General features: G+C 46.2%; 2 protein-coding genes across 3 annotated transcripts in view; one reads left to right on the top strand and one right to left on the bottom strand.

The window, feature by feature from the left end:
- The window catches only part of COMT (catechol-O-methyltransferase), a 46,143-nt gene extending 34,621 nt beyond the window's left edge, over positions 1-11,522 (bottom strand). The window contains exon 1 of one of the 2 annotated variants that reach the window (XM_083717670.1): positions 11,349-11,522. The gene's annotated coding sequence lies outside the window, so the exon portion shown is untranslated. Of the gene's footprint in view, positions 1-6,255; positions 6,343-11,348 lie in introns of those variants that run through there. The other variant, XM_083717669.1, reaches the window with a different exon arrangement.
- Positions 6,365-27,522, top strand: part of TXNRD2 (thioredoxin reductase 2) — a 64,946-nt gene continuing 43,788 nt past the window's right edge. The window contains exons 1-8 of the mRNA XM_083717385.1: positions 6,365-6,487; positions 13,729-13,794; positions 16,754-16,810; positions 18,117-18,261; positions 22,398-22,472; positions 22,697-22,772; positions 22,948-23,010; positions 23,811-23,881. Of these exons, the coding sequence (XP_083573511.1) occupies positions 6,409-6,487; positions 13,729-13,794; positions 16,754-16,810; positions 18,117-18,261; positions 22,398-22,472; positions 22,697-22,772; positions 22,948-23,010; positions 23,811-23,881 (632 nt within the window). The 5' untranslated portion in view covers positions 6,365-6,408. The remainder of the gene's footprint in view (positions 6,488-13,728; positions 13,795-16,753; positions 16,811-18,116; positions 18,262-22,397; positions 22,473-22,696; positions 22,773-22,947; positions 23,011-23,810; positions 23,882-27,522) is intronic.

The following is a 27,522-nucleotide window of genomic DNA, read 5'->3' as shown; positions in this document are numbered from 1 at the left end:
ATCTGCCGCAGCACAACCGGATGCCTTCACCTGCCGCAGCTGCAACAAAAAATGTCTCGCCTGCATTTTTTCTCTACAGCCACAGCAGGCGCTGCAACCGTCTACAGTTTGACTTCATCCCCAAAGCTGCACTCCTCCATTGTCCCGGAGACAGACGGATGCCAAATGACAACCATAAGAGGCTCAAGAGCAGCACGCTTGGTTCCTGAGCATTTTTTATCTATGCAACAACCCTGTGAGGTAGGCTGGGTTAACAGGTACTGAAAAAGCATCCACTGAACTTCATGGCTAAATACTGGGCTAAAAGGACCAATATTTTGACTTATCTATAAGGCCGCTTAATATGTTTATATGGTACAGTGGGGTGGCCTAGGGGAGGACAATTGAGATTGCAAGACCCTGGCAACCGGCGTCATTCCATGATTCCGCTCAGGATCTCCCATAGCGGCACACATTAATTGCTTCCACATGTTAATGTCACATCTGATTTTTCCACCCCAATTTCTTGGAGTGGAAATACCAACTATGATCGTGCATGATCAAGCTTAGCATTTAAACCTGAGACGTTTGACGTGTATTATTTGACCTGATTTGTTGAGGCGCCTGCTAAACAAGAGCTAGGGCAATAGACTTTTTCTGCAGGGTAGCAAAAGTATCCATACTCAGCAACCTGTTGAGCACAGCCCACACTTTCCAAGCATAATCGTAAGGGCTAGCAGCTTGCCTTGTTGTCGTCGTTTTTTAAAAAATAAAAACTTGAGGAGCTCAAGAAGCCAGGCAAACGCTGCCCTCACAATTTCACAGGCATCTTAAAAGGGCTGGAAAAACGCCTAGTTTTTGTTCTTCAAAGGAGAGGTTTCCCAAAAGCTGGATCCCATGCTCAGGATCACATTCTGTGCTTGCAGCACAAAGTGCAAGGACCTACCCCCCTCCAACCTCCTGGTATTTCCACACGCAGGTGTCCAGCTTCTCATTCTCAGTTCTTAACTGAGACTGCAAGCCGACTTACCAGGTAGCAAACTCCACTGAGTTCAAGACAACTCACGTCTGTGTAAACATGGTGCAGACTGTGCTGCGAGTCTGTTGAGACCAACTTCAGAAATTCCTGTGGCGCAATTAATGCTGCCTGGAATGCTGAGTGGGCGCTATTGCTTTCCCATTGTGTGCTGTTCCAAAGGTCATGGCTGATGTGGCAAGCACAGATGCAGCTGGAGCGCAGCACAGAGCCTGCAAAAATGCAAGCCACCGTCAACAAACTTTGGTAGGGCTAGCTGTGAGAGGGCATTGTTGCAATTATTATTATTATTTATTTATTATCCTGGCAACTTTTCATCAATTAACCCATTGCATTTTAAAAAAACAACAACAGTGCACATTTGTATTGACTAAACCAGGGGTCAGCAACCTTTTTCAGCCTGGGCCCATTATTGCCCCTCCTGGGGATCATTTGTGCAGGTTCACATCTGCTCAACATGTTATTATTGTGCCATCTCTAGGGAAGCCAAAATGCTGATGTGCTAAATCTGCCAACAGCAAACATGTCTTAGTAAACAGGAGCCATCCCCATCTGTAGGATCAAGGACTTAGGACAAGTTCCCGGATTACCGTATTTTTCGCTCCATAAGACACCCCTGACCATAAGGCACACCTAGTTTTTAGAGGAGGAAAACAAGAAAAAAAATATTCTGAACGAAACAGTGGGTGTATGATTTTTGTGGTTCATGCTGTGGCCACAGACATGCTATATGATCTGATGGTGAATTTGGGGTGACCCAATGCAAAATCCTGAGGATCCATGTGGATCCATGCTTTGTAACGACGTTTTTGCGCCATTGCTGGAGCAGTTTTTTCCTCCTCCTTTTCTTTTAACTTTTCTCCTCATTGCTTGTTTTAGTATTCCTGTCTCCATGCCTTGCAAGTTCACTGTCCTTACCTCCCCGCTCCCAGGCAGCCTCCTTTATCGTTAGAGTCCTTTATCTCCCCCCTGATCGCTTGCTGATCAGCTGCTCAGCGGCTTTGTTTCAACACCCCCTTCCCTCTTTATATATATATATAAAAGCACAATCTGCTTTTTGCCCCTGGGTAATTCGGCTCCAGGGACCAAGCATCCGCTCCATAAGACGCACAGACATTTCCCCTTACATTTTAGGAGGAAAAAAAGTGTGTCTTATGGAGCGAAAAATACGGTAATAGGATGCATCCAAACACCCAGAATTAAATTAGTGCTGGAACTGATCCTGTAACAACATCTGCATTAACAATTTCACTTCTGCCTCACTTGCAACAATGGCAGAAGCGGCTGATGGCCACAAAACAATACCCCAAGGACCAGTGGTCGAAAGTGCCATTATGGCAACAATGTGAGTGGTAGGGGCCTCTGTGAGAGAGCCATCAGCACCTTATTCATGACTCTCCTGATTTGAGGACACAGTCCTGCCAGCATCCTCTGGTTTGATCCTGTTTTCTTTTGAGCTGTTTTAAGCTATATTTTTTAACTTGGCTGCGTTAAATGTGCATTCTGTACTTGACCTCCTTTGTAATGTTTCATTTTGAAACATTTAAGATAATATTTTAGTTTCCTGTTAATTAAAGGTAAAGAGACCCCTGCCCATTAGGTCCAGTCATGAACAACTCTGGGGTTGCGACGCTCATCTCGCTTTACTGGCCGAGGGAGCCGGCGTACAGCTTCCGGGCCATGTGGCCAGCATGACTAAGCCGCTTCTGGCGAACCAGAGCAGCACACGGAAACTCCGTTTACCTTCCCGCCAGAGCGGTACCTATTGATCTACTTGCACTTTGACATCCTTTTGAACTGCTAGGTTGGCAGGAGCTGGGACCGAGCAACAGGAGCTCACCCCGTTGCGGGGATTCGAACTGCCGACCTTTTGATCGGCAAGCCCTAGGCTCTATGGTTTAACCACCCGCATCCCTTTTCCTGTTAATTACATTGCTTTAAATGGATACTTTATATCTGACTTTCTTCAGCAATGTTCTGTTCTGGATCGTATCTTTTGCTGTTTTAATGCAGGCTGTAAACCGCCTTGAGATTGTTTCCCCCCCTTAAAAATATGAAGTTGTACAGAGATTAAATGAACAGCAATACAACAATAAATATTCTATGAACTGGTAAGTCTGCATAACTCTGCAAAGGAATGGAACAACAATTCCATCAAAGGAGCAAAACGATCCACCCCTCTCTGTTTTTTAGACGTGCACAGTGTACATTTCACAACACGGCGTCCATGCTGACACATTGCTTCAGCAAATGTTTCAAGAGATAGCAGTGTGATGAATCTATGACTAAGGAAGGCCGCTGGGCTTTCAACATGCAAAGACCAATGCCGGAAGAGACTAAGGTTTTTGGATCATGTTACACCAACAATTCCCTTCCTTTATAATCAACCTTTTATATGTTTATATGGCCAGGTATTGGCATTGAAAAGAGGAGCCAGAGGTGAAATTAAATCCCGTCTGTGCCCACAAAGCTTCTAATGTCTTTAACGTCACCTTGATGCACAGGAAGTTGGGCCAACAAAGAACTGCTCTTGGACATGAATGGATGGAAGGAATTTATTCCACTCTCTGTGGAGGTGAAGTTCTTTCATATGAAATTGCACTTGCCGTATCAGTACCAGGCGAGTAATTACCTCCAAGATAACCGTCTTCAAGGTGATTACTTGCGTGGCAAATACAATTTCATATGAAAAGACTCACGCTGTTTTGAAATTAATTTTTATTAAAGATTTTCTGTGTTACAAAGCAAACAAATAAACAAGGAAAAGTACATAAAGCGTCTCTACTTTCAATTAATTCAGTCTTTTTCACAGTTTGTTTACATTCGGGGTGGGACTTTATTGTTATACATATTGGGGGGGAAAGAGAGGGGAGATAGCAGGGCTGGATTTAGGTTTGAGGAGGCCCTAAGCTACTGAAGGTAATGGGGCCCTTTATATGTCCAGCTGTCCTTTGTCAACCCCAAATTGTTGCTGTTTTTTCCCCCAGTTGAATATATGTTATATGGTAATTTATGGACCTAATAGAGCCATTTTCACATAACAAAATATGTATTTTATCAAAGTAATTTGTTGAACTGAAATACAATTACGGAGAAGTATATTAATAGTGAAATAAAATTAAGAAGAAGTATATTAATGGTGAAACAATTATTAAGTTCTAACTTAAAATGATTTTTTATTCATAACAAACTTAATAACGCAAACACATTGGCATTTGGCAATAACAAAAGTTCCTTTAGAAACACAGTTTACAAAGACTCACCCTAGGCTCCCTATATATAGAAATGAGCAAACCAGTGATATTTTAGGGAGCAGGCTAGCAGGCGGGGCCCATTACTTACATCATAGGAGCCTACACAACACAAAACACTGTTGCTGTATGTAGGTTTTATTTTATTTGTTTTTTATCTTATATTTTGGAAATGTTCATCCAGTTGTTTTTTTCCTTTAAATTTTTTGGGGGCCACCAAGACAGTGGGGCCCTAAACTATAGCTTGTTTAGCTTATACGAAAATCCGGCACTGGGACAGAGAGCGATGGCAGAGGATGGGGCAGGGATAATGATATTTCTTTCTATTGCATATTAAGGACGCAGGTGGTGCTGTGGTCTAAACCACAGAGCCTAGGACTTGCCAATCAGAAGGTCTGCAGTTCGAATCCCCGCAACGGGGTGAGCTCCCGTTCCTCGGTCCCTGCTGCTGCCAACCTTAGCAGTTCAAAACCACGTCAAAGTGCAAGTAGATAAATAGGTATTGCTCCGGCGGGAAGGTAAGTGGTGTTTCCGTGCGTTGCTCTGGTTCGCCAGAAGCGGCTTAGTCATGCTGGCCACATTACACCTCGGCCAATAAAGCGAGATGAGCGCTGCAACCCCAGAGTCGGCCACGACTGGACCTAACAGTCAGGGGTCCCCTTACCCTTTACCTTTTTTTCTATTGTATAGTGTTTGTGCAGGGTTTTTGTGTCAAGTTGCAGCGATAGGGAATGCTGGGAGTAATCCAGGCAGCCTGCAAGGATTTGATTTGAGGTTCCATTTTGGTAGAGCATGTTTTCAAATGCACTGTTCTATACAGGGCTGACTGCCCTCAGGTTGGGTTGTCTGTCAGTTCATATATCGGGAGGGGGAAACCTGAGACTTTTGTCTAGAATTCAGGGTGGCCCAACACGTGGCCCGAGGGCTGTATGTGGCCCTCAAAGGCTTTTTGGTGGGCCTCGGCAACCTTTGATGTCCCCGCAGCCCTCATGCTGCCTTCCTAAAGCTGGATAAGGAGGCGCTGGGCTTTGGGAAGGAGGCATGTGGGATCTGACAGAGTCCTAGTGTTGCAGTTCATCAACATCTTTGGACAGGCATAGGCAAACTCGGCCCTCCAGATGTTTTGGGACTACAACTCCCATCATCCCTAGCTAGCGGGACCAGTAGTCAGGGATGACGGGAATTGTAGTCTGAAGTTTGCCTATGCCTGTCTTTCGTTGAACAGACATCATTTCCTTCCTGTTCCTCTTGTGATGTGCTCTGACTAAACAGCAACAAGTCCCTCTTCGTAAGCAGAAACACACAAACAATGCAGCGTAAACAAAAACCACCACCTTCCAGCCATTCCCAACCTGCTATCTGCACGAAGGAATGCTGCACTTGTTGAATGCCTTCCTTGCCAAGCTATGCTTTACCTGCTGAACCTCTGCCAGGATAGAGAAGAGGGGTCCCACCCAAGTGCCTAGAATGCTCCACCTATTGAATGCCTGCTATTGCCAAGCTGTGTTTTACCAGTTGGACTTCTGCCAGAGCAGAGAAGAGGGCTCCAAACGAAGTGCCTGGATTGCTCCACCTGTTTTGCCAAGCCCTACTCTACCAACCTGTGCCAGGGTAGAGAAGAGGGGCCAAATCAAGTGCCTGGAGTGCTCCACCTGTCGAATGCCTTCCTTGCCAAGCTATGCTTTACCTGTTGGACCTCTGCCAGGGTAGAAAAGAGGGGTTCCACCCAAGTGCCTGGAATGCTCCACCTGTTGAATGCCTGCATTTGCTCGTGCTCCACCAGTTAGACCTCTGCCGGGGTAGAGAAGAGGGGCCCAAACCAAGTGCCTGGAATGCTCCACCTGTTGAATGCCTGCCTTTGCCAACCTGTGCTCTACCAGTTGAACCTCTGCCAGGAAAGAGGAGAGGTGGGTGGCCCCTCCTCTCCGGCCCCACCCATTGGGCGGGGCCCTTCCCACCACGGACTCCTCCCCCGCGAGTCTCACCTACCCGGCCCCGAAGGCGACCCTTCTCCGCGCCGCCCGCCTGGCTCCTCCTCCTCCTCACTGGGCGACGGGGCGTCTGAGGCGGCGCGAGCAGGCAGCCAGGCACTCGCGCGGGCAGCCGGGGTCCTCGTGAGGAAGCTGGGTGCCGTACAGCAGCATGGCGGCGCTGTGCCGAGCGAGCCCGCGCTTCCTACGCAAGCCCGGGCTCTGCCGTACAGCGCGGGCCCTGTCTTCAGGTACGGGGATCCCCGATGGTCGGCGGGGGTCGCAGGCGGGCGGAGACGGAGCAGGCGCCTCTGCAAAGCTGGGCTGGAGAGGAGAGGACCCTGGCAGGCAGGAATCCAACCGGGGAAGCCTTCACAGCCTGGGGTCCCGCCTTTGCATTCTCCCCTATTGGGGGAGGCTTTGCCTGTTGAATTCCTGCCTGCTACACCACCGGTTTAAGCCACGACAGTAGGAGGCAGGGAAGAAAAAGAGCAGCCAGCAATGGTCATTATTACGCTTAGAAAATCTGTGCCAGCTTTAGTCTATTTTATTGTGGTCTCAATTTTCTGTATGTTTTTAACTGGTCCAAATTTTTTAAGGGATACTTTTATTGCTTTATCTTTTTTTGGGGGGGGGGCTGCTTTGTGTTTTTTTCTACACTGAAGCGGGGTGTATGTGTGTGTGTGTGTGTATATATCATAGCTGTCAACGTTTTCCCTTTTTTAAGGGAAATTCCCTTATTCTGAATAGGATTCCAATCAAGAAAAGGGAAAAGTTGACAGCTATTATAATATATATATATATATATACACACACACACACACACACACACACACCAGTTGGACTTCTGCTAGGGTAGAGAAGAGGGGTCCCACCCAAGTGCCTGGAATGCTCCACCCGTTGAATGCCTGCCTTGCCACGCCATGCTCTACCAGTTAGACTTCTGCCAGGATAGAGAAGAGGGGCCCAAACCAAGTGCCTGGAATGCTCCACCTGTTGAATGCCTGCCTTGCCAATTATAGGCAGAGTGTTTCAGAGCACGTATCTTAGATGGGTTCCCTGTACTTCCTGCCTTGGCGCCTAAGCTATCAAGAAATTAGAAATAACACAAAAACAGTGAGTGGGTACCATGATGGTTATTTACATTTTTGGATCTGCCAGTCCTCAGATTAATTTAACAGTGTGAAAGGAAGAGTTTTATTCATTTGCCGAAGTACCGTATTTCTGTACCGTCAAAAATACGAGTTATCAAGGCGGTGTACAGTGTTGAACCCTAAAACACCATTTATAAGAAAAAATAAAAATGCACAGGGTTGTACTGGCTATTCAAAAATAAAAATTAAACTGTTACAAAGGCATAAAAAGGTTTTTAAGAGACACTTGAAAGTCAAAAGTGAGAGTGCCTGTCACATCTCTGCTGGAAGAATGCTCCACAACCTAAAATGCCCAAATTCTATTTGAGGCCGTTTAGGCCTCTGTAACATGAAAGACGGCTATCCGTGCTGAATGATCTCAGTGACTGAGCTGGGATAAAAGGTCTGAGGTGCTCCTTAAAGTATGCTACGTCCAAATCCTTCAGGTTTTGTCAAGCAGGAGGATTGTGTCAACAAAGTACCCATTTGTAAATACAAATAATTGATTTCTGTCAACAGTTGATGGCCTGCCATTTACATAGACCTGCAAATGATAGGGTTCCCAACTATGAAATAAAATGCAAAAATCCAGTGACATCTTAAAAGACCAACCACTGTTTTGTGCTCTGTCCACAATAGCTTATGTTGCAATGGGTCTGTGTGCTTGCTTCTGCAGCACTCCACGCCAAACCATGGTTTAGTGTGAACCTGTGGGCTCCCGGTTTGTTCTGGGGTTTACAGGTTGTGGTTAGTCTGGAGAAAACTAAACCGCAAGCCTGGGTTTCAGTAACACAAAAGCCAGATAAGCCTGGCGTAAGCTTCCCTAAGTGTAGCAGCATCTGTAATCTCTTTCCTGTCTTCACACTAAACCATGGTTTGACTTGCATGTGCAAAACAGGCCTATATGCAAGTCTCCACAAGGGCTTTTCTCTTGCTGTAGTAGCTTAAAACGTGTCAGCTATGAAATAATTTTGGTACCTTCTCGCACGATTACATTCTTTCTCTGAAAGGTGTCTCTGTGAGGGGCCTTGTCACAAAGTCCACCAGTGTTATCACATCTTCACTCACCTGCCCATGTACCTGTCTTCGGTTACCTAAAATCTACCAACTGCAATTAGGCTCTTTTCTTGATTACCTGGCTGTGATTCACACTCGCTCCAGCTGACTACGCAAAGAGGTTGTTCCAAGCATTACTGTTTACTTTATCCGGGTGGCAAGGCCTAGTTCTTACTGTAGGGATCAACCTGTTTCTGACTTGTAGCTCTTCAAACTGCAGCTGTTCACTCCCATGACTAAATGCACTATTGCAAATACAGTGGTACCTCTAGATACGAACGGGATCCGTTCCGGAGCCCCGTTCACATCTAGAGGTAAACGTATCTAGTGATGGCACGTCTTGTCATGCGCCTGTCGCTTTTCACTGCTTCTGCGCATGTGCGTGACGTCATTTTGAGCATCTGCGCATGCACAAGCGGCGGAACCCGGAAGTAACTAGCTCCGTTACTTCCGGTTTGCCGCGGAGCGCAACTCGAATGCGCTCAACTTGAAGCAAATTTAACCCGAGGTATGACTGTAAATTTTCCTGTGTAGATGTCAGGGAGAACTATTGTAGACTTGCCTTTTACCTGATACAAAATCAGAGAATTGTAGAGTCGGAAGGGACCCCAAGGATCATCTAGTCCAACCCCCCTGCAATGCAGGAATCTCAGCTTGATCACACATGACAGATGTCCATCCAACCTCTGCTTAAAAACATCCAAGGAAGGAGAGTCCGCCATTTCTTGTGGCAGTCTGTTCCACTGTCAAATGGCTCTTACTATGCTATGCTTATGGGGAGATTTGTTGTTTTGGTTGGCACATTCATATACAGTCATACCTCGGGTTACAGACACTTCAGTTGGGTTTTTTCGGGTTATGGACCCGCCAAAACCTGGAAGTACCGGAATGGGTTACTTCTGGGTTTCAGCGGTCGCACATGCGCAGAAGCGCTAAATCACGCTTTGCGCATGCGCAGAAACGCCGAATCACAACCCGCGCGTGTGCAGACGTGGCACTGTGGGTTGCGAACGTGCCTCCCACACGGATCACATTCGCAACCTGAGCGTCCACTGTACAGCCCAATTAACCACCGTCTCTGAGCAATTCTCAGCTTTAATCTTTAATCGATCAAGTACAAAAGTAAGGAAACTGAGCAACAATCAAGTTTAAAAAACCTGTTGTATTCAGAAAAGCTTTTTTTGGAAGGGGGGTTTCTCATCCAGTCACTGCGGTGGTACAACATTCAAAATACAGTTAGGCCCATTTTTAAAAGATCGTAGCAATTTGAATACGGTATTTATCAACATTGCTAATTTGGTGGGGAGGTCCTTCGAACCACAGCAGGATCTGCTTCTGAGCTGACTCACCTGACTCACCCCAAAGGATCTAGTTTGTTAAGGCTGCTGGGAACTATAGCTCTGTGAGGGTGAACTACAGTTCCCAGCATTCTTTGGGGAAAGCCATATGTGTTAAGTGTAATGTGTGTACGCAGTCTGAGTCTGTGTTTATAGAGATCAGCCTTGCAAGGGAAGATTCTTTTGCACCCCCTGCAATGCGGTATATTCTTTTGACTGCCAATTGTCTTAACCGATTTTAATCTTGCATTTTTATATTTTTTAATCTTATATTTTTGCATTGTTTTCACCTCCCTTGGGACCTTGCGGTGAAGGATAGGTAAGAAATCTAATAGACGGTTATTCTGATAATACTAAGTACATAGGAACAGAGTTAGACCATTGGCCTATCCAGCTCAGTATTGTCTTATACACTGACCGACTTCAGCTCTCCAGGGTTTCAGACAAGGGGGTCTCACCCAGCCCTACCTGAAGATGCTGGGGATTTGAACCCGGGACCTTCCGCAATGTGAACCAGGTGCTCCACCACTAAGCTGCAGCCCCCCCTAAAATAATAATAATACAGTGGTACCTCAGGTTGGGACGCGGGTGGCACTGTGGGTTAAACCACAGATCCTAGGACTTGCCGATCAGAAGGTCGGCTGTTCGAATCCCTGCGACAGGGTGAGCTCCCGTTGCTCGGTCCCTGCTCCTGCCAACTTAGCAGTTCAAAAGCATGTCAAAGTGCAAGTAGATAAATAGGTACCACTCTGGCAGGAAGGTAAACGGCGTTTCCGTGCGCTGCTCTGGTTCGCCAGAAACGGCTTAGTCATGCTGGCCACATGGCCCGGAAGCTGTACACCGGCTCCCTCGGCCAGTAAATCGAGATGAGCGCCGCAACCCCAGAGTCGGCCACGACTGGATCTAATGGTCAGCAGTCCCTTTGCTTTACCTTTACCTAGGGTTACATACGCTTTAGGTTATATACGCTTCAGGTTACAGACTCCACAAACCCAGAAATAGTACCTCGGGTTAAGAACTTTGCTTCAGGATAAGAACAGAAATCGTGCTCCAGCAGCGCGGCAGCAGCAGGAGGCCCCATTAGCTAGAATGGTGCTTCAGGTTAAGAACAGTTAACCTGAGGTAGCACTGTAATAATAATAATAATACCCTGCCCATCTAGCTGGGTTTCCCCAGCCACTCTGGGCTGCTTCCAACAGAATATTAAAATACAATACAGTGGTACCTCGGGTTAAGTACTTAATTCGTTCCGGAGGTCCGTTTTTAACCTGAAACTGTTCTTAACCTGAAGCACCACTTTAGCTAATGGGGCCTCCTGCTGCCACTGCACCGCCGGAGCACGATTTCTGTTCTCATCCTGAGGCAAAGTTCTTAACCCGAGGTATTATTTCTGGGTTAACAGAGTCTGTAACCTGAAGCGTCTGTAACCCAAGGTTACCACTGTAATCTATTAAACATTAAAATGCTTCCCTAAACTAAAATAGGAACTGCAAACAGAATCACACCCTAAATAAACACCTTGTTACTGAGCTGCCACACCCCATAACCTAGGGAATGTCCAACCTATTATCAGTCCTCCTACTTACCTTTTTTTCCTCTTCCCTCTTTTGCCTGCTGGGAAGATGCTAAAGGTGTGAGAGACAGGCAGTAGAGAAACCAGTCTGCTTTGGAAGCCAAGAGTTGAAGCAGCCGGCTGTCACATCCGCTTGGGTTTGATGGCCTGTAAACGTTCCCTCCATCCCTCTGATTCTATGATATTTGCTTTGTTGTTATGCAATCTGGCCAATTTTGGGGGCCGTCTGACGCGACTCGGGGAGGGCTGGCTCGATTCAGATATTGTCTGTGCTTCTCAGGAAAACTTCAGCAATCTGATGTTTGATAGGGTTTCTTTTAGTTTCTTTTTTTTTGGCTAAATCTCATTTCCTCCCTTGTGCACCCAGCGATGAAAATGTGTCAGGCTTAAAAATAATCACTGCTTTGGTGTTTGCTTGTTTTTTGCGCAACGGCCTATCTGGCAAATAAACCTCAAGAAAAACAAACCTTTCCCCTCTCAAACAATTCCCAAGGCTTTCTTAAAGAGCGCAGACCACAAAGCTGTTTCCCCCCCCCCCCCACTCGTAACCATTTCGGTCACTGAAATATGTGACAGGCGGGGTTAGTCTCCCTCTCCCCAGCACAAATAAACAGATGGAAATTTGGGGACACTTTTGACCCAGCTCCTGTCATAAGAGTCTCACTGTGTTTCATGATGACTTATCATCCGAGAATGCAATTAAAACATGCCTTTTCTGCACTGTTTTCCAAACTCAGCATGCTCGATTTGGAAATTTCTAGATTCTCAGTGCCAGGTTATGAGATGTCCTTGCTTAAAGCTGTTTTGTACTTTTCCTGCATGCTCCTGCCTATAATGGGTGGGGAAAGCTGAGGTAATATTTTCTACTGTTGCAACAGCCTTGCAAGAGCACAAACAGGCCCATTGCAAAGAAATTTCTCTGTGATTCTCTCTGTTTCTGTCTGTCATTCTGAAGCTCAGCAAAAAAAGGGGGGGAGAGAGATTTGTGATACGCTTCACAGCATCTACAATTTAACAGCTGAAAATAGGAGCATTCTTGGGGAGGGGACCCCCCAAATACTGAAACCATAGATTACTGCGCTGAACAATCCTTGTAATAGTAAATAAACCATGGTTAAGCCAAGGGGGTGGTTCAGACAATCGACTTTAACTACAGTGTTACCTCGCAAGACGAATGCCTCGCAAGACGAAAGAGTTTTCCGTTTTTTGAGGTGCTTCGCAAGACGAATTTCACTATGGGCTTGCTTCGCAAGACGAAACGTCTTGTGAGTTCTTGCGAGTTTGTTTCCTTTTTCTTAAAGCCGCTAAGCCGTTAATAGCCGCTAAGCCGTTAATAGCCGCTAAGCCCCTAATAGCCGTGCTTCGCAAGACGAAAAAACCGCAAGATGAAGAGACTCGCGGAACGGATTAATTTCGTCTTGCGAGGCACCACTGTATGGTTAAACTAAACCATGGTTAACTGTTATATGTGAACCAGGGCATTACTGAAAGTTCTCTTCCAGGTGTGTGAAACATTGGGCCCTCCAGATGTTGCAGAACTACCTCTCCCATCATCCCTGACCATTGGCCACGCTTGCTATGGCTGATGGGAGTTGTAGTTCAGCAACATCTGAAGAACAAAAGGTTCCCAGCACCTGTTCAACTCCATGTACCGCAGGACAAGCAACCTGCAACCACCCCCGCCAAGATAATAACTATAATAATAAATTTTTATTTATAACCCGCCCTTCCCAGTTCAGAAAACCGGGCTCAAGGCGGCTAACAACAAATTTAAAACACTATTGTGATACAACAAAAAACAGCATAATAACAATAACAATAAATTCAAAGTTCAAAAATCAATTTAGGGGAAAATCCATCCAATAAACATTAGATGATCACCAGGGCTAGCTGGTTAAATTAGTCCTATTTGGGCCAGCGAGGAGACCAGGGGAGAATTAGCTGTGGGGTCCCAGAGTGGGTAATCTTCATAAAAAAGGTAGGGGGAGGGAAGGAAGGGGAATAAAAGATCAGGCTAAATTCAAATTGAAAGTCAGGCGGAATAGCTCTGTCTTACAGGCCCTGCAGAAGGAGGTTAAATCCTGCAGGGCCCTGGTCTCATGGGACAGAGCATTCCACCAGGTCAGAGCCATCACTGAGAAGGCCCTGGCCCTGGTGGAAGATAATCTGACTTCCTTAGGGCCCAGGACCTCTAAACTATGATTATTCATGGACCTTGAGGTCCTCTGCGGGGCAGACCAGGAGAGGCGGTTCCCTAAATATGAGTGCCCTAAGCTGGATAACAAAATAGACCAACCAAATATCAGGCTGCCTCTTCAGATACTTAGCATCATCTCTTCTGGATTGTGCTATTAAAATAAATTTAAAAATCTCCCCTCCTTTCTCTCTTTCAGAGAAGCACGAGTATGATCTCCTAGTCGTCGGGGGAGGATCTGGTGGCCTTGGTTGCGCGAAAGAAGGTAATTCATGCGCAGTTGTGAGGCACCCTAACTTTGCTCGGGATAATTGCCAAAGCGGTTGAGAATAAAACTGTCAACATCATAGCACCATTCTATAAATCAATGGAATACGAATACTGTGGGAGAGCACAGGGTAGAGGAGGAAGACTCTGCGTAGACAAGGAAGAATTAAAGGAGGAAGAAGGGGCTTACAATCCACATTAAGCACAAAGGGCTTGTCCACACTTCCACTTGTGGTCTGAACTGCTTTCCACTTGAACCATACTTTTCTAGGCATGGGTCAAAGCAGTTCCGCCTTCCCCCTTCCGCTTACCCTGGAAAACCTGCTCTTTGGTTCTGAGATCGGAACAAATGACTAACCACAGAAAACCCGATTGCTGTTTGTTCCGATTGAGCTCCAAAGATCAGGTTTTCCTGAGGGAAGGAGGCAGGGCATACAGCGATGTGGATAGTCTACCAGTGGCTATTCACCACAATGGCTATACTCTGTCTCCACTGTTGGGGACACTATGCCTCTAAATATCTGTTTTGCTAGGAATTTCAGGTGGGCAGAGCACTGTGGCGCTCAGGTCCTCCTTTTGAGCTTCCTGGTTGCCCGTTTCGAGAACAAGGTGCTGGATTCTGGCCCGATTTATTATCATGGCTCTCCTTGGGTTGAGTTATCTCAACATTATCTCTGCCTGGCCTTTCGCCCAAAAGGGGTAATGAAATTCACCATGCTGTAGCAAGGTCTGCACATGTAAATCATTATTGCAATGTGTTAGTTGGCAGTTCATCCAAGGGTGATCCTCCCAGCTGCTTTTGTTGCTCTAAAGGTAAAGGTAAAGGGACCCCTGACCATTAGGTCCAGTCGTGACCGACTCTGGGGTTGCGGCGCTCATCTCGCTTTATTGGCCGAGGGAGCCGGCATACAGCTTCCAAGTCATGTGGTCAGCATGACTAAGCCACTTCTGGCGAACCAGAGCAGCGCACGGGAACAGTCTTTATCTTCCCGCTGGAGTGGTACCTATTTATCTACTAGTACTTTGACTTAGTTTTGAACTGCTAGGTTGGCAGTAGCAGGGACCGAGCAACGGGAGCTCACCCCGTCTCGGGGATTCGAACCGCCAGCCTTCTGATCGGCAAGTCCTAGGCTCTGTGGTTTAACCCACAGCGCCACCCGCATCCTTTTGTTGCTCTAGCTCAGGGTTATTAGCCAGTCTGTTTCTCCCATATGTTTTTGGACTCCCAACTGCAATCAGCTCTGGCCAGCATGACCAATGGTCAGGAACAATGGGAGTTGTGGTCCAGCAGAACCTAGGTCACCTTTGCTTCGTGGGGCTGCAGACGACTTCTTGTCCAGATTGCCTTTAATGGAGGGCTTGTGAATCCCACTACCCTGACTGGCTTGGGGTTGGGGAAGCAGGTGTTGTCAGATGAGGAAGAGGGGCAGGAAGACATGGATGGTGCCATAGGCAAAGAGCAGCTTGAGAGGGAGGGTGGAGGCCCTTTGCCCCTCTGCCGCATCCCAGAGGCTGCAATTAAGAGTCAAGCAACAGTAGTGTTTAATGTAGATCACAGGAGCCAAAGTGGTCCCTCCTGGTTTTGTTGGACCACAACTCCAATCATCCCTAACCATTGGCTGTGCTGGTTGGGACTGATGGAAATTATAGCCCAAAACATCCAGAGTGATTACCGTACTTTTCTGTGTATAACACGCCCCCTTGTATAACACACCCCCTATTTTGGGGACTCCAAAATGGCCCAAAGTTGTTGCTTTTGGGGGGAGGATTGAGAAGAGTTGTTGAGTTTTTTTTTGGGGGGGGGGAATGCAGTAAATCACTAGCCCGACGATTGCAATCGCTTGCACCGATTGCTAACAATTGCTCGCATCTGCTACAAGTGTCTACCCCATCATCGACAGCGGAAGTAAATAGCAGCTCTTGACGCAGCAACCAATCACACACCATTTCCCACAGCCAATACAAAGCGACCCTTCGCCACAGCCACCAATCACACTTCAGTTCGCCAGTGACAATCTGCAGCTCGCGGTTGCAGCCAATCACCCATCACCCCTACTCACTACCCATGTATAAGACACCCCCAGTTTTTAAACCTTGTTTTTGAGTAAAAAAAACCTAGTCATACACAGAAAAGTACGGTACATTGGCTACCTCTGGCCTGATTTATTGTGGAACATCATAATGTGACAGCAAAGTTACCATAACTGAAATTCAGAATGAAAATAAGGGAACAGCGTCTTGGCCAGCTCTTCGTTACTTAATTTATTGTGTATTACTGTATTCCAAATTTAAGTTATTGTGTATTCTAATGGGCTATTGGATATTACTTTATTGTTCATTTTATAGCTATGCTTCTATCATTCTTTGTATTGGATCAAATTTTTAGGATGTGTGTGACCATTGTATTTTCTGTTTGTTTGTTTGTTTGTTTGTTTGTTTGTTTGTTTGTTTGTTCTGCTTATAGACTGCCTTATTCATAGTAATATAGAAAGGGGGTATACAAATTAAAAGTGAGAATGAAGTGAAATGAAATTGAGTTTGCTGTGATTACAGTAAGGTGCAGTGGATGTTGGGTACAGGCAGTGGCGAAACTACCGTATTTTTCACTCTATAAGACACACCAGACCACAAGACGCGCCTAGTTTTTGGAGGAGGAAAACAAGAAAAAAAAAATTCTGAATCTCAGAAGCCAGAACAGCAAGAGGGATCGCTGCGCAGTGAAAGCAGCAATCCCTCTTGCTGTTCCGGCTTCTGGGATAGCTGCGCAGCCTGCATTCGCTCCATAAGACGCACACGCATTTCCCCTTACTTTTTAGGAGGGAAAAAGTGAGTTTTATAGAGCAAAAAATACAGTAACTCACCAAAGCAAAAACCTCCCCCCCTAACATTGGCACCCTAATGTTGATGCCTTGCTCTTTCCTTTAAAATAACTGTGCGATTTCTTTTTATTTCTGAAGCTTCCCAATTTGGAAAGAAGGTAGCTGTGTTAGATTATGTGGAACCATCTCCAAAAGGTAAGAAACAATTTGGTCATCATCACCCTCATGTAATATATTTTTATGGATCTGTGGTTGCTAAATGCTTGGGTTTAATCAATGTTTAGGATTTAATTCGAAGTGGTACGTTATGGCTGGCAATAGCCAGACTCCTGCGTATTTAAGAGAGGGGTTAGCCGCTGTCAACCCCCTGGAATTAGCATATGTGAAGAGTTAACCCAGGAACGCCTTCGTGAGTTGTGCCTTGGACATTGTGATCCTAGCAAAATCAACAAGTGTTAATGGGGTCGGACAGATTCCTTTGTGAGGTGAACGCCTGAGGGGGATAAACAATTAGGGAGTTCAGAGCATCAAAGGATTAGGCATTAACACAACACAGGATCAAAGGAAATAGGCGTGAGAATGCAGATGTGAGGCCTCTTCCTGAGGTAGAAATGGAAAGCTGGGAAGCTATGGGGTTGGGTCAGAAGGGATGTAACCAGGAAGTAGAGAAAAGAACAGTTAAGCTGGGTTGTGCCCTGAAGCACATGATAGGCTGCAGAGAGAAGATGGTGCCGGGTTTTTGTTGCTGCTGCTATGAAATAAGCTGTCACATCTTGGGGTGCTGCTGCTACGAGCCCCTCCATAAGTAGGCTCATGTTCGGTGAAAGATTCCAGCATTGCAGGGGGTTGGACTAGATGACCCTTGTGGTCCCTTCCAACTCTACAATTTTATGATTTTATAAATGTGTAAATAAGCCTTATATGATCAATACACTATAGCCGTCATCGTGCCTCATTGCCAAAGGTACGCCTACACCATCTGGAATCTCGTGTAGCGGCTCAGCAAAGATTGGAGTGCCACGTAGCAATATGAAGCAAAATACAGATTGGTTTTAGGAAGTTTTCACTATTTTCAGATGGTGTTGTATTTGCTTTAAGTTGTATTTCTCTTTGCCGCCCCGGGCTCCTTGGGGAGGAAAGGTGGAGCATAAATTCAAATATTAACAATATTTATATACCATATTTTTCGCTCTATAAGACGCACCAGACCAGAAGACGCACCTAGGTTTTGGAGGAGGAAAACAAGAAAAAAAATATTCTGAATCTCAGAAGCCAGAACAGCAAGAGGGATCGCTGCGCAGTGAAAGCAGCAGTCCCTCTTGCTGTTCTGGCTTCTGGGATAGCTGCGCAGCCTGCATTCATTCCATAAGACGCACACACATTTCCCCTTACTTTTTAGGAGGGAAAAAGTGAGTCTTATAGAGCAAAAAATACAGTATGTCATTTTAAGGACAGGCTGGGGCACTCAACACATGCGTCCGTTTTTTCTGTTTTTCCGCAGGAACCAAATGGGGTCTTGGTGGAACCTGTGTGAACGTTGGTTGCATTCCTAAGAAGCTGATGCACCAAGCAGCTCTCCTGGGAAGTTCTCTCAAAGACGCCCAGCGCTATGGCTGGAATGTATCCTATCCCGTGAATCACGACTGGTAAACTGAATCCCAATTATCTGCTTTACTGAAAGGATGGGGGAATTTATAGTTGTTTCTAAACTACGACTCCCATCATCTCTCACCACTGGCCTTGCCAGCTGGAAGTGATGGAATTTGGAGTCTTAACAACATCTGGAGGCCCACAGATTCCCCATTCTTACTTTATGGTGTTCCACATATATGTGATGGAGGGAACACCACATTTCTTCTGGAATAACTAAGAACTGTGGTCATTTGTTCTGGGATAACAAACCTGGACGCAATCTGTCCAATACACACAATACTCTGCCCCGATGCCTCGCATCTTGTTCTGCAGAGTTCATGGGGATAGGATGTGGGCAGCAGTCCTAGACTGACTTAAGCCACATCTGCATTGTACATTTAAAACACCGCATTTTTCACTCTATAGGACGCACGTTTTCCTCTCCAAAAATGAAGGGGAAATGTGTGTGTGTCCTATGGAGCGAATGCAGGCTTTCGCTGACTTGCTCTCCAGACTTTAGGAAGCTATCCGCAAGCCTTCGAAGCCCGGAGGGAGTTCCCGCCGGACTCTGAAGGCTTGCAGATTGCAGCCCGAAGCCCGGGAAGCGCAGCGCTGAGCTCCCCGGGCTTCGGGCAGCTATCCGCAGCGCTTGCCGCCACTCCCGGACCTGTTCTGGGGGCTGGGGTGGGGGAAGCCCGAGCTTCCCCCGCCCCAGCCCCGTGGCTAAAAACGAAGCCGCGCGCAGCCTCTCCCGGCTGGAGAGGTTGTGCGTGGCTAAAGAGGAAGCCAAGACAGCCAGCGGGATGGAAATATATATATATTTTCTTTATTTCCCTCCCAAAAAACTAGGTGCGCCCTATGGTCCGGTGCGCCCTATAGAGCGAAAAATACGGTACTACCATATCATTTTAAACAGGGCTTCCACAAAAGCATCCTGGGAACTGTCATTTCTTAAGGGCACTGGGGGTTGTTAGGAAACCCCTGCTCTCCTCACAGGGTTACAGTGCCTGAGTCCCCTCGTTTTTAAACTGCTCTGGGAATTGTAGCTCTTCAGGGGAAAGTACAGTTCCTAGGATTCTTTCGGGGGGGGGGGAGTTTGTGACTGTCTAAGTAGTATAATAGTGCTTTAAATGCATGCTGCAGATGTGGCCTGAATTGAGTGAAAGCTCATCAGGCAGATGCATTGGGCAAATTCACAGCAGGAGGAGTCGAATCAGATCAAGTCAGTTGTATGGAGAGAGAGGCCAGGAAAGTTGGGTTCAGGAAAAAGCAGCACAGGTTCAGCACCTTGGAAAGCTCCAGGTTCAGCACCACGGAAAGCTCCTAGTGGGTTTGTAGTGTAAGGCAGGGAAACCTCACGACTGGGGCTGAATGTGCCCTCCGGGAGTTTCTGTCTGGCCCTCAAATAGAGCTACGCCCCTCCCTGGCTGTACTTATCATCCAATGAGAAAGCGCTGCATGGACAGAGGCTTGGTGGTATTCTCCATCTGGGACCCACACTTGTGCCTTCAGGGCAAATGGACTCGGATATTTGCATGGAAATTCCAGGTTCTTCTCCTTCTCTGTTCCCAGCTTGGCGTCCTTGCCCAGAAGGTGCCTTTATTTATGGTCTTGATTTGCAATCATTCCCTAAGTAATAGCTCACAGCGCTTGCAGATAAATCAAATTGAAAGCCGGTTACTGTGCAGCGTGGTAAAATAAACAGCAGGATTCTAATGCCGCCTTGTATTATCCAGAGCGCTAAAGAATTCGGCTGGAGCTTCGGAAGGGAAGGAGGGGGAATGGAACCGGGGGAGGCACGGAAATCAGCCGTGGGGTGGTGGGAAAGCTCTGGGTTCAATTTCTGAAAAGACAGTGGAGGCTGGTGCCAACTAGGACCAGTGCGGCAGGAAGGAGAGAAAGTCCAGCACAAGATGGAGACAGGGACAGGTGGAGACAGTGCTATGATGGACAGAGCCCACTAATTCTGGTTTTGCTTCCCGCCTGCTCCCTCTTGAGTTCTACAAAGGCAGTACTGACACTTAGGAGGAGGAAGAGTGGCCAGTGCCATTCGCTGGACTGCTTGTCAATCAAGGGGCCCTACTGCTTCTGACATTGTTAGGGAGGGACCAGGCTTTTTTTTTTTTTTAAAAAAAATACTTTTTATTGATTTTTTTTCACAAGCATAACAAACTTAAATAAAGCATAACAAAATTAAATAAAACTTAACTTTTACAATCAGCCTTTTTCATCCTATTTTTTTTAACTTCTTTTTATTCATTTTCTATAACCAAACCACAAAAAAGAAAAAGAAAAACAAACAACACACACCAAAGAAAAAAGACAACATCAACCAAAACAAAACACATGAACAAACCAGAAGACAAACATTAATTAACAACAAATAACGGTTGACTTCCCTCCATCTCGGTTTTGGGTTATGTAAATATTAAATCCATTCTGCAGTTTTTCAACCTTTTTCATCTTCTTATTTACCTTGCACAGTTTTGCACCCGGACTTCCCTCCTTCCCTGCTTCGGTTTTCCCACCTTACATCCACTATTGCAGTTTCTTAATTACATTCTATATACACCACTAGATTTATGTCAGCCCTGACACAGTTTTTAAACTTCTGCAGTTGTTTCGTATGTGCCCCCAAAGTGGAAATCCCAAGAGTTACCAACCCTAATGGAGTGGCAGAGGAAATTATTCGAGTATGTAGAATTGGCAAAAATAAGTTATAAAATTAGAGACCAAAAAGTGACGAAGTTTGAGGAAGAGTGGAGGGAGGGACCAGGATTTGGGTGGAGAAGGTCTCGTGTCTATTATCAGGTGGATCAGCTACAAAGGATGGAAAAGACCCTTCTGGCTACGGCCCTGGGGAACTGCCAGTAAGATGCTAGCTGAGAGGGACAAAAAGTATAATGCAACCTCATATGGAAACATGGAAACTGGCCCTTGTGGCAAAGGCCACATGATATTAGTGTTGAAACTCGCTGCCCATTGATATTAAGGAAAGCGTCTTGGTGGAATGATTTTTCGGCACTGCCTAAAAAGCTTTTTTATTTAGGCAAGGCTACCCAGCCGTGCAATTACGACATGCAATTTTAACAAGTACAGTGGTACCTCAGGTTATAGACGCTTCAGGTTACAGACTCCGCTAACCCAGAAATAGTACCTTAGATTAAGAACTTTACCTCAGGATAAGATCAGAAATCGTGTGGTGGCGGCACGGCAGCAGCAGGAGGCCCCATTAGCTAAAGTGGTACCTCAGGTTAAGAACAGTTTCAGGTTAAGAACGGACCTCCAGAATGAATTAAGTTCTTAACCCGAGGTACCACTGTAGGTTTATTATGTGTATTTGTTTTTAGAACTGCTGGTTTTATTTGTACTTTGATAAATTTGTATGCCAATTTGTTTTTAATGTATTAATTTTATGAGTTTTTAAATGAATATTTCATATGGTTTTATGTAAAGTGCATGGTTGTTGTTGTTGTTTTAAAAAAACCAATCAAGCGAGAGATGAATCTATTCAAATAAAAAATAAATAAGCAGCATATATTCCTGGGCCAGCTGGACACTCTGCTGGGCGGTCCATGAGGTGACTATGGTCTGGTTCTTGCATGCGCGGTGTCATGTAACTTGACCATGACTGCAAGTGCCGCTTTTGCACATATTGTGGCCTCCGCACTGCCTTTCCCACATGTGGTTATGGGAAACTGCAGCCTCATACCTGGTGTTGCTTGGAAATCAAACAAAAGTCAGGGCCATTTTGAAATTGGTTATCAAAAGCAGTGCAAAAGCTTTGAAAGCCTTTGCCTGCCATCTTCGTTCAAAATGGCATCAAAACATAGGCAAAAACCATCATGCCAAATTTGCTTATGATTTGCTTAAGAGATGTCTGGATACATAGAGAACAGATAGATGAAAGTCTTCTACAAAATATCTTGCAGAGGTGCCTTTTCTCTCATTATTCTCTTAAAACAAGGGATAGTTCAGTGGGCAGAGCCTGAGACTCGTAATCTTGTGGGTTCAATCCCCACGTTGGGTGAAAGATTCCTACATTCCTGAACTAGATGATCCTCGCGTTCCATCTCTAGTATTCTGTGATTCTTCGTCTCCTGTTTTGTTTTAAAGCAAATATAACATTCCTATTCTTCTTTCTTCCCAGGTCTGCAATGTCAAAAGCTGTTCAAAACTACGTCAAATCCTTGAACTGGGGCCACAGGGTACAGCTGCAGGATAAGTAAATGCAATTCTTCTTTCTCATGCAGTCAAACTGTTTTTACTTAATAAGTATCAACCCTTGTGTTACCAATAGACGTAATTAGGTCAGGACGTGCACCAGATCCAGCTGAATCCCAGATCAAGGCGATTCTGATCTACCCAGGAATCAGCTGGATCAGGTTGAGGATCGTGCTGCAAATAGAGTAGCATTGAAGCTACTGCTTTCTTTTTTCATTATAATAGGAAAGTGAAATACTTAAACGTGAGAGGCAGTTTTGTGGATCCACACACAATTCGTGGGCTGATGAAAGGCAAAGAGGTAAGTTGCTTGGCTATATTTCCTTTGTTTTTTAAAAAAAATGCAATAAAATGTAGTTTTAATAGTTTTGCAAATACAGTAAAGGATTCTTTTGAATAGTGTACACATGCTCGGGCTTGATGGCAGCTTTCCTTTAAACTCTCCTTTCTGATTTATTTTCATTTTTTATCCCCAGACATTGCTCACAGCAGAAAACATAGTCCTTGCCACGGGGGGAAGGCCTAAATATCCCACAAACGTAAGTTTTTTGCATTAATCCAACCCTGGCTGGTGTTAACCATAGTTAGCGGAAGTACAGCTGTCAAACTACAGTGAAGGGAGTGGAAGATTTGCAACAAGGAGGGGAGAGAAAGCCATCACACCTATACCCAGGCATGGATCCTGATTTGCAAGCTACAGCAAGTGGTAAACACTCTCAGCCCAAGGGCCACGTGGTCTTCTGGGCAACCTTGTGAGGGCCACATTCCGGTGGTGGTCAGGGACTCCTGACCATTAGGTCCAATCGCAGACGACTCTGGGGTTGCGGCGCTCATCTCGCTTTACTGGCCGAGGGAGCCGGCGTACAGCTTCCAGGTCATGTGGCCAGCATGACTAAGCTGCTTCTGGCGAACCAGAGCAGTGGACGGAAATGCTGTTTACCTTCCCGCCGGAGCGGTACCTATTTATCTACTTGCACTTTGACGTGCTTTCGAACTGCTAGGTTGGCAGGAGCAGGGACTGAACAACGGGAGCTCATTCCGTTGCGGGGATTCGAACCGCTGACCTTCTGATCAGCAAGTCCTAGGTTCTGTGGTTTAACCCACAGTGCCACCTGTGTCCCTACATTCCGGTGGTAGGAAGGGGCAAATTATGGCAGTGTGCCTCTTGGCACCAGTTTCTAGGAATCAGGTGGAAAACACTGCTGAAGAGCTTCCTTTAGGTATTTGTTTGACCACTTTAAGAGCAGGGCATTGGGCTAGATGGGCCTTCGGCCTGATGCAGCAGGCCTGCTCTTGTCTGCTTATGATGGTTTCACCTTTCTTTTGTTCTTTCTCTTAGGTCGCAGGAGCACGGGAGTATGGGATTACGAGTGACGATCTCTTCTGGCTGAAAAGGTCTCCTGGGAAAACGTAAGTGTCGCAGATCGAGGTCTCCCACACGAGTGATAACATTTATTCCCCAGAGCATGGGATGTTTGCGGTGGTTCCTTGCCTTGAATATCCCAGGGGCAAGAAGGAACGTACAGTGGTACCTTGGTTCTCAAACGTAATCTGTTCCGGGAGTCGGGTCGACTTCCGAAACTGTTCGAAAACCAAGGCGCGGCTTCCGATTGGCTGCAGGAACTTCCTGCACTCAAGCAGAAGTCACGTTGGACATTCGGCTTCCGAAAAACGTCCGCAAACCGTAACACCTACTTCCGGGTTTGTGGCATTCAGGAGCTGATTTGTTTGTCAACTACAGTGGTACCTCAGGTTAAGAACTTAATTCGTTCTGGAGGTCCGTTCTTAACCTGAAACTGTTCTTAACCTGAAGCACCACTTTAGCTAATGGGGCCTCCCGCTGCTGCCAGAGCGTGATTTCTGTTCTCATCCTGAAGCAAAGTTCTTAACCCAAGGTACTATTTTTGGGTTAGTGGAGTCTGTAACCTGAAGCGTATGTAACCTGAAGTACCACTGTAAGCCATTCGAGAACCAAGGTACCACTGTACAGTGGACCCTCTAGTTACGTACCGCTCTGGATACGTAACTTTCGGGTTACAAACACGACAAACCTGCAAGTGTATACTTCCAGGTTTCGCCGCGCGCATTTGCAGAAGCGCTCTGTGTGCCGTGCGCGTGTGCAGATGTGGCACCTCTGCCTACAGACTTTTCGGGTTGCAGACACCCCCAGAATGAATTTAATTCATATCCGGAGGGTCCACTGTATATAACGTTTTGCTGGCTGAATCTTGCTTGTCACTTGCTTGGGTCACTTGCTTGTCTATGTCAAGCATGGGAACAGGATATTAGTAAGGGGATAGATTCAGAAAAATGGGTCAGAAAAAGTGTGGGAGAAAACTCCATTTCCTTCCTCATCAGCAAAGCTTAAAGATAATTCTTTTAGATTGGTTCATGGGTGATATCTGACTCTGAGATGAATATTTCAGTGCCACCCCAAATTTTGGGAGGGTGGGAGACTAGGTCCATGTTGCCATATGCAGTGGACATACGTGGTAGACAGTGACTGAAGAGTTTTAGAAGAAGCTCCGATAAAGATGCTTTATTGGTGGTTATCGGTTTCCTTTTCTGTTAGGGCGGTAGCCCAAAATTGGAAACCGGTAACAGCTTATTTGACGGAGGAGCGGTATTTTCAGGGTGGTAGCTATTAATGGGAAAACTTGTCAGTTTAGAGAATGTCAACATCCAAGGAGAATATACTGTATTTTTCGCCCTATAAGACGCACCCGACCATAAGACGCACCTAATTTTTAGAGGGGGAATGCAAGGGAAAAAATATTCTTTAAAGGGAGCGCTGAGCAGAGCCTCCCGCCTGCATTCGCTCCATAAGACGCACACACATTTCCCTTTACTTTTTAGGAGGGGAAAAGTGTGTCTTATAGAGCAAAAAATACGGTGTGTGTGTGTAGGTTGTGTGTATGTGTGTATACACACACACACACACACACACATATATATATAGAAACGGTTCTGTTTTATTAAATACATTTTGGTCAAACAGCCTGATTGAGCGAACCAGTGTGGTACAACAGTTAAGGGTGTCAGGCTAGGACTTGGGAGACCAGAGTTCAAATCCTTCCATTCTGACATGAAGCTCACTGGGTGACCTTGGGCGAGTCACGGCCTCTCAGCCTAACCTACCTCACAGGGCTGTTATGAGGATAAAATGGGGAGAACCACGTACATGACTGTAATGGTTCTAGGGGTTGCTCGTGCATAAGTCATCGCCACACCTGGCTGAGTTACCTGGGTAACTATTCTATCCGGACAGCCACTCACCCGTGGCTGTCTCAATCGGTGGCAGAATCTGTCAATGGGCGTTTCTTGAACTTCTTCCAGCAAAGAAGCTCTTTGACGCCTAGTCTCCACCTACTCTCCCTGCGCGGAAGCCTTCTGCGGAGGGAGGGTGTGGGCAGCGGAGGACCCGTGCTCTCACTGCTGGTCTCCGGCGAGGAGTCATGGAGCCACCTCGCCGATTCCCCCATCTGCCCCCCTTCTCCACTGGTGCTACGCTGATTTCCCTCCCCAAAAGATGGGCTGCTTCTCTCCCTCCTGGGACGCTCTCCGGAATCCCTCTGGAGCCCTCCCTCTCCCTCTGGCTCCGATGGCAGTTCCCTGACAACGACCTTGAGCTCCTGGGAGGGAAAAAAGTGGGATATCCAGGCAATAATTAAACTCCCAGGTATGCAATAAGCAAAAGTGACGGGCGATATATTTTTTAAGCATACATTCCCCGTTTTGTTGATTTCTCTTTTGCTGGTCGCTTGCCACAAGAGGGCAGCAAGTGCTTTAAGATGCAGGACTCAATCACCTATTTTGGTTTATGTAATTCTAGAGTCTCTTCTCCATACATCTGTTGTGTCTTCTATCGGAGTTGGCGGCAGAGGAGGAGGGGAAGAATACAATTTGCTTTGTTGCTAACATTGATAACTTGGCAGAGTTCAAAGGGCTTGAAAACAGCTGAGGTTCGAAGCGCAGGGTGGTGGTGGAAGGAATTATCGTTATCAGTGCCTTTTTTTCCCTGGGGGGACCCCTAAACATTTTGTGAATCGTTGTACAGTGGTACCTCGGGTTACATACGCTACAGGTTACAGACTCCGCTAACCCAGAAATAGTGCTTCAGGTTAAGAACTTTGCTTCAGGATGAGAACAGAAATGGTGCTCTGGCAGCGCGGCGGCAGAGGAGGCCCCATTAGCTAAAGTAGTGCTTCAGGTTAAGAACAGTTTCAGGTTAAGTACGGACCTCCAGAACGAATTAAGTACTTAACCCGAGGTACCACTGTAGAGTTGTACCTTGGTTTCCAAACAGCCTAGTTCTCAAATGTTTTGGCTCCCGACCAATCAAAACCTGGAAGTGAGTGTTCCGATTTTCGAACTTTTTTTTGGAAGCCGAATGTCTGACACAACTTCCACAGCTTCCAATTGGCTGCAGGAACTTCCTGCAGCCAATCGGAAACCGCGCTTTGGTTTTTGAACATTTTGGAAGTCGGATGGACTTCCGGAACGGATTCTGTTTGACTTCCGAGGTACGACTGCACTTTTATCCATTTGCTGTATTTATTTTTCCTGATTTGAACTATTTTGTTGTTGCTGTTGTTTAGTTATTTAGTCGTGTCCGACTCTTCGTGACCCCATGGACCAGAGCATGCCAGGCACTCCTGTCTTCCACTGCCTCCCACAGCTTGGTCAAACTCATGCTGGTAGCTTTGAGAACACTGTCCAACCATCTCATCCTCTGTCCTCCCCTTCTCCTTGTGCCCTCCATCTTTCCCAACATCAGGGTCTTTTCCAGGGAGTCTTCCCTTCTCATGAGGTGGCCAAAGTCTTGGAGCCTCAGCTTCAGGATCTGTCCTTCCAGTGAGCACTCAGGGCTGATTTCCTTCAGAATGGAGAGGTCTGATCTTCTTGCAGTCCATGGGACTCTCAAGAGTCTCCTCCAGCACCATAATTCAAAAGCATCAATTCTTCGGCGATCAGCCTTCTTTATGGTCTTTATGATTTGAACTATAAAATGGTGATTTTCTGGAGTCGAGAGTACCCCTAAACATTTTTTG

This window comes from Podarcis gaigeae, assembly GCF_964106915.1.
Source record: "Podarcis gaigeae genome assembly, chromosome: 16".
Lineage (NCBI taxonomy): Eukaryota > Metazoa > Chordata > Lepidosauria > Squamata > Lacertidae > Podarcis > Podarcis gaigeae.
This window is presented reverse-complemented; position numbering and strand designations above follow the sequence as displayed.